Below are 12,500 nucleotides of genomic sequence, written 5' to 3' on the forward strand. Positions count from 1 at the left end.
CCAGTAGAGTGGAGGCTGTTATAGCAGCAGTGTTCCAACATCTAGTGGAAAGCCTTCCCAGAAGAGTGGAGGCTGTTATAGCAGCAGTGTTCCAACATCTAGTGGAAAGCCTTCCCAGAAGAGTGGAGGCTGTTATAGCAGCAATGTTCCAACATCTATTGGAAAGCCTTGCCAGAAGAGTGGAGGCTGTTATAGCAGCAATGTTCCAACATCTAGTGGAAAGCCTTCCCAGTAGAGTGGAGGCTGTTATAGCAGCAGTGTTCCAACATCTAGTGGAAAGCCTTCCCAGAAGAGTGGAGGCTGTTATAGCAGCAGTGTTCCAACATCTAGTGGAAAGCCTTCCCAGAAGAGTGGAGGCTGTTATAGCAGCAGTGTTCCAACATCTAGTGGAAAGCCTTCCCAGAAGAGTGGAGGCTGTTATAGCAGCGATGTTCCAACATCTAGTGGAACGCCTCCCCAGAAGAGTGGAGGCTGTTATAGCAGCAATGTTCCAACATCTAGTGGAAAGCCTTCCCAGAAGAGTGGAGGATGTTATAGCAGCAATGTTCCAACATCTAGTGGAACGCCTCCCCAGAAGAGTGGAGGCTGTTATAGCAGCGATGTTCCAACATCTAGTGGAAAGCCTTCCCAGAAGAGTGGAGGCTGTTATAGCAGCGATGTTCCAACATCTAGTGGAAAGCCTTCCCAGAAGAGTGGAGGCTGTTATAGCAGCAATGTTCCAACATCTAGTGGAAAGCCTTCCCAGAAGAGTGGAGGCTGTTATAGCAGCGATGTTCCAACATCTAGTGGAAAGCCTTCCCAGAAGAGTGGAGGCTGTTATAGCAGCGATGTTCCAACATCTAGTGGAAAGCCTTCCCAGAAGAGTGGAGGCTGTTATAGCAGCGATGTTCCAACATCTAGTGGAAAGCCTTCCCAGAAGAGTGGCTGTTATAGCAGCGGTGTTCCAACATCTAGTGGAAAGCCTTCCCAGAAGAGTGGAGGCTGTTATAGCAGCAGTGTTCCAACATCTAGTGGAAAGCCTTCCCAGAAGAGTGGAGGCTGTTATAGCAGCAGTGTTCCAACATCTAGTGGAAAGCCTTCCCAGAAGAGTGGAGGCTGTTATAGCAGCAGTGTTCCAACATCTAGTGGAAAGCCTTCCCAGTAGAGTGGAGGCTGTTATAGCAGCAGTGTTCCAACATCTAGTGGAAAGCCTTCCCAGAAGAATGGAAGCTGTTATAGCAGCAGTGTTCCAACATCTAGTGGAAAGCCTTCCCAGTAGAGTGGAGGCTGTTATAGCAGCAGTGTTCCAACATCTAGTGGAAAGCCTTCCCAGAAGAGTGGAGGCTGTTATAGCAGCAGTGTTCCAACATCTAGTGGAAAGCCTTCCCAGTAGAGTGGAGGCTGTTATAGCAGCAGTGTTCCAACATCTAGTGGAAAGCCTTCCCAGTAGAGTGGAGGCTGTTATAGCAGCAGTGTTCCAACATCTAGTGGAAAGCCTTCCCAGAAGAGTGGAGGCTGTTATATAGCAGCAGGGGGGGGCAACTCCATATTAATGCCCACAATTTTGGAATGAGATGTTTGACGAGCAGGTGTCCACTTAATTTTTGTCATGTAGTGTATGTGCCTGTGTGAGATAAGATAGAATCTCTATAATAGGACAACACACAGTTTAGCATCCAGGTCTGGACCTCTGCAGGTCACAGCATGCAGAGACCATTGGGGCCTTGTGAGGAATAGAGGTTTTCACTGCTACAACGCACTGTAACACATTACAGCCTTAGACAGCCACAGCTACCCAACAGCTCATTACAAAGTTAACACATTCTTGTTTTGATTATTGAATACATACATGCACATACACATTAGTCTACACAACAATATTGCAAACAGACAGTCAAACTTTTGGCAAATGTTTAATATTTTTTGTTAACACACACAAAAACATGTAACTTTTTTTCCATCATGTTTAAAAATAATCATTTTTTATTCCCATCTGAAAATAACAAGTGCAAAATGTTTTGGGCAAACGTCTAATACATCTGGCCTAAGTACAACTGTAGAGCTGATAACTGTACTGACATCAGTGCCCTGTGTTTGTGGGATCATATAACGTTGTGCATCGCCCAACTGTTTAAATAGGCTTTTTTTTATGTCATCAAAATAGTTATTTAACAACGTGTCTATGTTGGCCATGTTAAAGACCTTCTTAATTCGAAATAACTCATTAACAACATATCATCTAGTGACTTTCTGTTCTTCAGTACGGAGTTGTTTTTATTTGTTTTAAATCCACTCTCCAGGTTTTGAAAACAACTCTAGTGGAGTACTACATTTGATTGACAGTCAAATTATCCAATCCATGGGCGCAAAGCGTCAGGTTTATGTTTGCTCCAGTTAATCTACCAATGAGGTTAGTTCTTTCACAACCACGACGACATATGGCACTTGGAAAAAGCCATTTTGGTGAGGTAAGTCTCTCCTACCTCAATGGTGCACTCATGCGTAAATGGAATCACTAGGCAACATTATTGCACTTATTTTCTGACAATGTGGAAGCTTCTGTCTTATTTTATTTCTTTTTTTTCTGAGTCCTTTTGTTATGGCTCATTTCTGCGCAGTGTCCATAAAATATGTGCGTAAAGTAGCCTAGTATTTTATTTTACGATTGAGATGCTATTTCTAAACAATTCATCCTCCAACAGAAATGCTCTACACATCTTTCAGAAATGCTCTACACATCTCGTAAATTGTTTCTCTGTGGCGTCGACCTTCACTCATACACACAATGGTTGCTGAGCCGGAAAATGGACGCTTCTACCCGCCGCACATGGCGCAAGCGCATTACGGCTCCCAGAGAGAGCGCGAGCGAGAGAGAGCTAAAAGAGGGGGAGGGGGGCCGATGGAAAAGGGGGGTGCGGAGAGAGAGGGGGGGAGGGGCTGCTCTAAAGGGGGAGGAGGAGAGGGGAGCTATCTGTCAGTCTGTCGTGTGTAAACTAGAGATAGCCTAGGCTTCGTTCTCTAAATGCCGCAATAAGCCATTTAAGATCTTTTAAATCATTGCATCCAGTTCATCCATTTCTTCATAATTAGTTCATCATACAGAATTTAAATATATGTATTTTAGCCAACTAGACTATCAGTTAAATGAAAGTGCATGCAAGGTCAAGCAGCACCTAATGTAATAAACCTTGAATAACATGGTGATTGATGAGGATAGACTACAAGTGATAAGGTTACATGTAACAACTACGAATGTGTGTGTGTTACATGTTGCCAAATGCAATAGTCTGTCCACATGTGGATTTATGTGGGGTTTGCAATCGAAATTCGGCTTAAATTACGTCCTGACGCGAGAATTGTCCACTTTGACAAGTTTAATCTTGTGTTGTGTTGACAGAAAGTATGCTATGCGGGTCATCAATCCCCGCGCGGGGACGGCCAGCCACTCGTCACTGCAATGATTCGGAGAGGCTGATTAGGGGGCGTGCGCGCCTTTCTGAAAATACTGTCCATTGTTCCCCTCGGACCAATCAGTGCTAGACATTGTCCAAATTATGGACCAATCAGAGCGTACTGGCCGTGCCTCGACTCCGCCCACAACTCTATATTAAAGGCTCCCCGGTCGGGCCAGGTTGCCACTGGCACTATAAGTCTTTTTTTTCTTTTACAGTGGTGGGACTGAGTGGATCGTATCATTATTTTTTCTGATCCCCTATAACATTTGTTACATTAGGCTAAAACAGAAACATGGCTGACACAAAAGTCGACAAGAAGGAGATCTCTGCCAAGGTAAGTGGAGGGCAATTTGTGACCTGAGCGATGGATAAATTACAATTTCTACACTTTATTTAATTCAAATCTATTTCGGACGGAATATTTTGAATGGAGAACAACTATAGGAAACTGGAACAAGTGTTTATCCGAGCTTCATCAAATCTAACTGGTTTTGGATGAGGCTTCTGTTGCGGATGTAGGAATTAAAACACTTTTTTTGGAGACCTATGATATTAGATAAAAATGTAGCCTAACAATCAATGAGTACGCCGAAGTTGCGCTCACTAGTCTACTGAAACATTAACAGCAAGCTGCGATGCTTTTATTGCCCAGAGTACAAGTCTGCGCGCGTTTCTTTGTTTATACTACCGTGTCTGTTCAGTTGAGCACGGATTTGAAGCTCGTTTGAAGAACTCATTCACACACACACATACTTCTGCTTTGTCGTGTTGATCAATTCTCTTTGTATACTTCTCGTTTTATAGGCTACATTGTATTTGCTGGTCGAGGCTGCAATTGATTGATCCAATCGCCAAATTCGTACCGCGCACCGGCTCTGTCATAACTTGCTACTTGAATAGATCCCATTGTTTTTGGAGGCTGTTTTTATTGAATAAATGATATTGATGTGGAAGTTTATGTGGAATGGCTCGGACGTAAAAGCCTCGCGCCTTTTAGAATTCAGAATGTGCTGAAAGGGATTTAAATTGCGCGTAAAGGATTAATAACGGAACCAGCATGAAAATTATACCCGACCTGAGTACGAGTTGAGTAAACTACGGGAGTAATTATTTTGCATAACTGTAAATGGAGTGGAGATAGCGATTCCTGTCTTCTAGTTGTGTGTTTATAATCAGTGATTCACGGCTGTATTGACATGGATAAGCCCGGCGGTGTGTACGTTCGTTCCACCAAGCTTCTGTCTCTCTGTGCGCAATGTGACGGAGCCTAAACGCGAGCTCCGGAGTCTCCCGTTTAACAGCATCAGTTGGCTTGTAAACCAAATGATGTGTCTGTGTGTGATTTGGAACAGCTTCTGTTCTTGGGTTATTTGTGTGGATACTGTCTTAGATTTAAACATTCTTTGTATGAAAAAAGCGCGGACAGACAGTATTTCCTTTGCTTGTCTTTAGAGAGAAAATAAATGTTGACTTGGTTCCAGCGGGAGCTTGTGATAAATGGAACTAGGTGAGTGTATATGCGGGCTTTGGCGGCGCGTAATGCCGATATGAACAGCCAGTGTAGGACGTGTGTGAGCGAAAAGTTGAACTGTGAAAGTGTTCATTCTCTCCCTCTCTCTCTTTGGTTCCTTCACGGCGTAACCCTATTCAGAGAGAGAAAGAGAGAGATGGGGGGAGGGGGGGGGGGTCGTGGGTTGAGCGTTCACGATAAACTAGCATTGCATCTTGAAGGCATCGTTTTTCATTAAACATTGCAAAGCGCTGCTTTTAGAGCCTCGACCTCCTGAACCAATTTCCCGCTGAATTGCGTTTTTGCGGTTACTTATCTTTTATCCCTTGCCATAAGCTCATCATACGCTGTTCAAACGATCCCAGGTAATTGAAAAAAAAAAATCGAGTATGTTGATGTCTGCCTGTTAGCCTACAGGTTAAAAATTATACATATTTTCCATCGCTGTTCGTTGTTGCCTATAGCTATAGAATACAATATTGGCACGTAAAGGTGATGTTGAAAGGAGGCGGGTACAGGAGAGATGTAGCTGCTAACCGGCTTATGGGCTCAGCATTACTCAAACTAATTCATCAATAGAGATTTCCTCATAGGAAAACGAACGAGACTAAGAACATCTATATTTTATTTATTGGACACTAAAAAAGGCTATTGGAGAAAAAAAAGTGCCTTTGTCCTTCAAGTGAATAGGCCTGAACATAGCCTGATCTTATCATAAAGACCCTTAATACAACACCAACACCCAATCAGAATGGTTTTGATTGATTAGGAACCTTATTGTCCTCATTTACAGAATGGAAAGTCCATGAATCGCATATCCCTTCTAGGCGCTATTGTCTTATTGTCTCCTTTCCCTGGAGTTAATTTAGTCAGCCTCCTTCTGGTAGCGTTCGTTTAGAGGCTCTTATTGGCTGAATAACCTACTAGGGTGCAATGGGAATTGTAGTCTTTTTCCGGGCGTGTCTTCATAGAGCCCCATTATATGAGTCCTTGACTGAACTACAATGCTCTTTGTTCGCAACTCCATACTGGTGTAAGGTTGCAACACTTCTATTAGAGCTTCAAAAGTAGGCGGGGTGTAAAGAAGAAAAGCAACCAATAGAAGGTTTAGGATCAAAGTTTCGCCTTTCAAAGAAAAAACGAAAGCATGCTTTACAAGTTTAGGCGAGGGTGGAGGGAGGGAAAGCGGGTAGGTGGGCGGGGGTGTGAAAACATTTTTGTTCCCGCTCGTTTAGAAGTCTTTAAAACGACAACCAACCCTAGAAATAAATCTTAAGGCATAAAATATTGATTGGATGGGCCTGTGATATATATTTGAACCACCATGTGCCACATGGCATATAAATCAAACATATTCTCTCATTTTCACTTTCCCCCAGGACCTGAAAGAGAAGAAGCTTGTTGAGGAGGCAGAAAATGGAAAAGATGCCCCAGCCAATGGGAAAAAAGCTGTAAGACTTCACCTTTAACACTTTACCTTTAATTGACCCATTTCACCACTTTACCTTTAAGATGGGCTCATATGTCAATCAGTTACTGTCTACCTGTCCTTATCTGTCTTCTTCATTGTCCTTATAAAAAGGTATTTGTAGAAATACATCCATGAGGACAAGTCATGTTTTCTTTCATTTTTATTACGAATAAGATATTCCCTGGTTATTACCCTCACTCCTAAATGAATACAGTCTGTCATATTTTCCCCTGGAGACATGCAGATTCTATGTATCTGATATATTGTGTTGTTTTCCAGAAGGAGGCTGAGGAGAATGGTGATGTAGAGGATGTAGACGAGGAGGAGGATGTGGGAGAGGAGGAGGATGAGGAAGAGGATGTTGAGGGTAAGTGGTCCGGTCTCTCAACAACATTATGTATGATGATAGAGTATCCATTTCATGTTGACATATGCACCTAGTGGCAGTGCTGTCTATTTGCTGCTAAAGTACTGAGGCAGATCGCCTGGGGAATTGTTTTCTTGGAGCGCCCTCTGTCTGTTAAACGTCGTAACTACAATAATCTAAACCTGTCTCCCTCTCTATCTGTCTCTGTAGGCGACGAAGATGATGAAGATGACGATGAGGTCGAGGGTCGCGCAGGCAAGAGGGCGGCGGAAGATGATGACGACGAGGATGATGATGATGAGGTAATATAACAACTTTGCAAATTTACACTTATATTGTATGTGTTTGGTATTTAATTTTCATAATCAAACTAAAAATGTATTTCTACAATGTTGTTTTAAATGGAAATAAGTCATCTTTACTAATCTCTTCACAGGAGGATGTTGGAACGAAGAAGCAGAAAACCGATGATGATTAAGAGTTGTGTTTCAACCCGCTGGAAGCCCCTGTAACCTCTCCTAGACCACCGAGCGTTTTGGAGGGAAACTGTGGTCATCATCAAGTAGAGTTCAACGTCCGTGTACACACACCCAATGTCCGCGTACACACACACACCCAACTGCAAATTTTTTAGAATACCCAAGACTTCAAAGTTCTACCTTCTTAACAAGATACAGTACTTTAAAAGGAGAATTTGTTTGTATTTTTATTTACATTTTATATTTTTGTACATATTGTTAGGAGGTCAGCCATTTTTCGACAGTGATCTCTGGTTACCAAACGGTGCTTTGGAGTTGATGCTTCTCTATGAAATAGACTTTACTTGTGGTTTGACCATGTCATGTTATCTCAACACAAACTTGTACAAATTTCAGAAAACAATTAAATTGAAAGCATTCCAGTAACTTTGTATTTGTACTTTAGTTGTACCATACGTAGTTGGTTTGTATGAGATGGAAAGGCCAAAGAAAAGAGGTGTCTTTTCTCTTATGTCGTTTAAATTGCTGTCTGTTGTGGCCTGTTCAATGTACGTGTGAATTTGTTGTAAGACAATAAACCAGAATTTTAGTTTGTGAGCACTTCTGATTAGTTTTTTATTTGTTTGTTTTTTTGAATTTTTCTTTAGTTTTTTGACCCGTCGTAGATGAGACTTCATAATGTTATGTTACAGTCAACCTCCTCAACTATGAACATCAACATGCAGCTTTTGGCTCTATAATCTATAAAAGTATCCTTTTCAGATATGCTGTTCATGTGTTTTATTGAGCTGTTTGAACTGTACATCATTGTAAATTATTCATGCCATAAAGACTTCAAGATCTGGTAAATTATATTGCATTTAATAAATTTACCTGAGTGAATCCTTTCCTTCCGATAAACAATTATTTTAACACCAAATACAGTGAAACACACCAATACAAATATATACGAGCAGTGCTATTTGGCCAACACCACAGCGACTGCATTCTCTTATGGGTTATCATTTCTAGGACATAACCAGGGACATAATTGAGAACTATTATTAGCCCAATGGACTCAGCGTCATTTAATTTGACATTGATGATTAGAATTATTTATTTTTTTAGCCCAATGGACTGTCATTTCGTTTGACATTGATGATTAGAAGGGGAAAAAAGTAATGTAGCTATTAATCTGCTCAAAATTTAAACTTCCATATAATTATAGCAATCAATTACCTCATGTTTAAATAATAATAATCCCAAACACACCTAATACAACTCTATTGTCCTCCCTTACCAACTACACCACGTGATCAAAAGTATGTGGACACCTGCTCATTCCAAAATCATGGGCATTAACATAGAGTTGGTCTGCATGGGTTTACTTGCATTCAGCCACAAGAGCATTAGTGAGGTCGGGCACTGATGTTGGAGAGATTAGTCCTGGCTCGCAGTCGGTGTTCCAATTCATTCCAAAGGTGTTCGATGGGGTTGAGGTCAGGTCTCTGTGCAGGCCAGTCAAGTTCTTCCACACTGATCTCGACAAACAATTTCTGTATGGACCTCACTTTGTGCACGGGGGCATTGTCATGCTGAAACAGGAAAGGGCCTTCCCCAAACTGTTACCACAAAGTTGGAAGCACAGAATCATCTAGAATGTCATTGTATGTTGGAGTGTTAAGATTTCCCTTCACTGGAACTAAGGAGCCTAGCTTGAACAACGAAAAACAGCCACAGACCATTATTCCGCCTCCACCAAACATTACAGTTGGCACTAATCATTTGGACTTGTGGCGTTCTCCTGGCATCCACCAAACTGGGGCAGCTGTAGCAGAGCAGAAATTTGACAAACTCACTTGTTGGAAAGGTGGCATCCTATGACGGTGCCACATTGAAAGTCACTGAGCACTTCAGTAAGGCCATTCTACTGAAAATGTTTGTCTATGGAGATTGCATGATGTGAACAACATTTTATACACCTGTCAGCAATAGGTCTGGCTGAAATAGCCAAATCCACTAATTTAAAGGTTCGTCCACATACTTTTGTATATATGGTGTACATAATCACATCCCAAATACATAATATGAAAGAACTGAGTATTCCAACTCACTCTTTTGCCTTCAACGTGTCAGAGTCATGTTGGTTGTGTTTCAAGTGGCAACTGTTTACGGTGGGATATAAACGGACAGACGACTGCTTCCTGTCACATGTCTGAGGAAACGGTGACAGCAGCTCTTGGTTCTGTGGTTTTCCTGTGGGGCCAATAGGGCACAGACACAAACTAACAACATCACTCCCTGACGAAGGCTATGCCGAAACGTGTCAGACTTGTTAACGCTGTTCCATTGAACATGGTACAGCAATAAAGGCACTTTAAGAGTGCCTTGAAGGGTGCTAAGAAGAGTTCCATGGGTCTCTTTCAGAATTCATATCACCGTTATTTGCCAGGTATATTTATACATACAGTGCTGCTAGGAAAAGACGGCATTTAGAGACAGAAAAGGAATTTAAACAAGTTAGGAATTAACACTTGTTTTCCATCACACAGAGAGAGAGGAACAGATAGGATAATGTTGCCCATAAGAACCAGTCAACCAGAGAAAATAAATTAACTGTTGTCATTCCTCCTTCACTGCTGCTACTGCTGCTACTACTTCCACTCCTGCTACTACTAATACCACTGCTACTACTACTGCTATTACTACTACTGCTACTACTAATAATAATACTACTACTACTGCTGCTACTGCTATTACTACTGCTACAACTACTACTAATACTACTACCACTACTACTACCACTACTACTACCACTACTACTACTACTACCACTACTGCTACAACAACTGCAACTACTACTACTACTACTGCTGCTACTGCTATTGCTAATACTCTTACTACTCCTACTACTACTACTACTAATGCTGCTACTGCTACTGTTATGACATTTTCTACTACTACTAAAACTGCTAACACTATTACAACTACAAATACCACTACTACTATGACTACTACTACTACTACTGCTACTACAACTTCTACTACTACTAATAATAATACTGCTACCACTGCTGCTGCTACTACTACTACTACTACTACTACTACTACTACTACTACTGCTACTACTACTACTACTACTACTACTACTACTACTACTACTACTACTACTGCTACTACTACTACTACTACTACTACTACTACTACTACTGCTGCTACTACTACTACTACTACTGCTACAACTACTACTACTACTACTACTATTACTACTACTATTACTACTACTACTACTGCTACAACTTCTACTACTACAACTAATACTGCAACTACTACTACTACTGCTGCCACTACTACTACAACTACTACTACTACTACTATTGCTGCTGCTACTAATACTACTGCAACTACTACTTCTGCTACTACTACTACTACTACATCTAAACAACTACTACTACAACTGCTACTACTACTACTACAAATACAACACAACTAATACTGCTACTGCTAATACTACAACTACTGCTGCTACTACCACTACTACCACTACTACTACTACTACTACTTCTACTACTACTATTGCTGCGGCTACTAATACTACTGCAACTACTACTTCTGCTACTACTACTACTGCTGCTGCTGCTACTACTACTTCTGCAACTACTACTACTGCTAATTCTATTACTACTACTGCTACTACTACTGCGACTACTACCACTACAATTGCTAGAAATGCTACTGCTAATGCAACTAATGCTACTGCGACTACAACTGCTAGTGCTACAAACTACTACTACTACTACTACTGCTACTGCTACTGCTACTACTACAACTCCTACCACTACTACTACTACTACTGATACTACTACAACTACTACTACTACCACTATTACTACGTCTACAGCTGCTACTACTGCTACTACTACTACTGCTGCAACAACTACTTCTACAACTACTACTAATGCTACTGTTACTACTACTACTGCTTCTGCTACTACTACTACTGCTAATTCTATTACTACTACTGCTACTATTACCGCGACTACCTCTACTACTGCCTACAACTGCTACTGCTAATGCTACTAATGCTACTGCTACTACTACTACTGCAGCTGCTACTGCTACTAATATAAGTACTGCTACTGCTGCTACTACTACTACTACTACTGCTACTGATACTACTACTACTACAACTACTACCACTAATACTACTACTACTACTACTGATACTACTTCTTCCACTACTACGACTACCACTACACCTACTACTACTACTACAACTACTACTACACCTACCACTACTACTACGACTACCACTACACCCACTACTACTACTACGACTACTACTACTAGCACTGCCACCACTACTTCTGCTCCAACTGCTATTACAACTACTACTGCTACTTCTGCTGCTACTACAACTGCTACTTTTACTACTACTACTACCACTACCACTGCTATTACAACTGCTACTACTATTATGTCTAGTACAACTACTACTACAACTGCTACTACTACTACTTCTAATAACACTACTACTACTACTTCTACTACTACAACTACTACTACCACTACTACTACTACTACTACTACTAGTACTACCACTACTACTACTGCTATTACTACTACTACTAACGCTATTACTAGTACTACTGCTATTACTACTTCTATTTCCACTACTACAACTACTACTACTACTACTGCTACTGCTGCATCTAAAACTAATACTACTACTAGTAGTACTAATGCTGCTACTGTTGCTGTTAATACTACTGCTAATATTGCTAACACTACTACTGCTACTACAGCTACCACTACTACTACTACGACGACTACTACTACTGCTACTACAACGTCTACTACTACTACTACTAATACTGCTACTACTGCTGCTACTACTACTACTACTTCTACTACTACTATTGCTACTACTACCACAAACACTGCTTCTACTACTACTACTTCTAATACTACTACTACAACTACAACGCTACTAATACTGCTACTACTAACACTACTACTACTGCTGCTACTACTGGTGCAACTACTACTGCTACTACTACTAACACTACCACTACTAATGTTGCTACTACTACTACCACTACTACTGATACTACTACTGCCACTACTACTATTGCTACTATTACTACTAATGCTACTGTTACTACTGCTATTGCTGCTACTACTACTACTGCTGCTACTACTTCAGCTGCTAATTATATTACTACTACTACCACTGCAACTACCTCTACTACTTCTACTA

General features: G+C 41.1%; 2 protein-coding genes across 3 annotated transcripts in view; one reads left to right on the top strand and one right to left on the bottom strand.

Annotated features, from left to right (window-relative positions):
* Positions 1-3,593: 3,593 nt before the first annotated feature.
* Positions 3,594-7,861, top strand: LOC135513242 (prothymosin alpha-A-like). Of its 2 annotated transcripts, none has more exons than XM_064936069.1 (5): positions 3,594-3,768; positions 6,324-6,395; positions 6,695-6,782; positions 6,993-7,084; positions 7,219-7,861. In XM_064936069.1, exons 1-5 carry the CDS (start codon positions 3,727-3,729, stop codon positions 7,258-7,260), a joined length of 336 nt encoding a protein of 111 aa, XP_064792141.1. In that variant the 5' UTR covers positions 3,594-3,726; the 3' UTR covers positions 7,261-7,861. The 2 variants fall into 2 exon arrangements, with proteins under 2 accessions (XP_064792141.1, XP_064792142.1); XM_064936070.1 differs by having other exon boundaries at positions 6,698-6,782.
* Positions 7,549-12,500, bottom strand: part of LOC135511512 (uncharacterized protein DDB_G0271670-like) — a 16,778-nt gene continuing 11,826 nt past the window's right edge. The window contains exons 2-3 of the mRNA XM_064933002.1: positions 9,355-12,219; positions 7,549-9,068 (exon numbers count right to left, since the gene is read on the bottom strand). Coding sequence (XP_064789074.1) covers positions 11,289-12,219 — 931 coding nt within the window. The 3' untranslated portion in view covers positions 7,549-9,068; positions 9,355-11,288. The remainder of the gene's footprint in view (positions 9,069-9,354; positions 12,220-12,500) is intronic.

This window comes from Oncorhynchus masou, chromosome 24, assembly GCF_036934945.1.
Source record: "Oncorhynchus masou masou isolate Uvic2021 chromosome 24, UVic_Omas_1.1, whole genome shotgun sequence".
Taxonomy (NCBI): domain Eukaryota; kingdom Metazoa; phylum Chordata; class Actinopteri; order Salmoniformes; family Salmonidae; genus Oncorhynchus; species Oncorhynchus masou.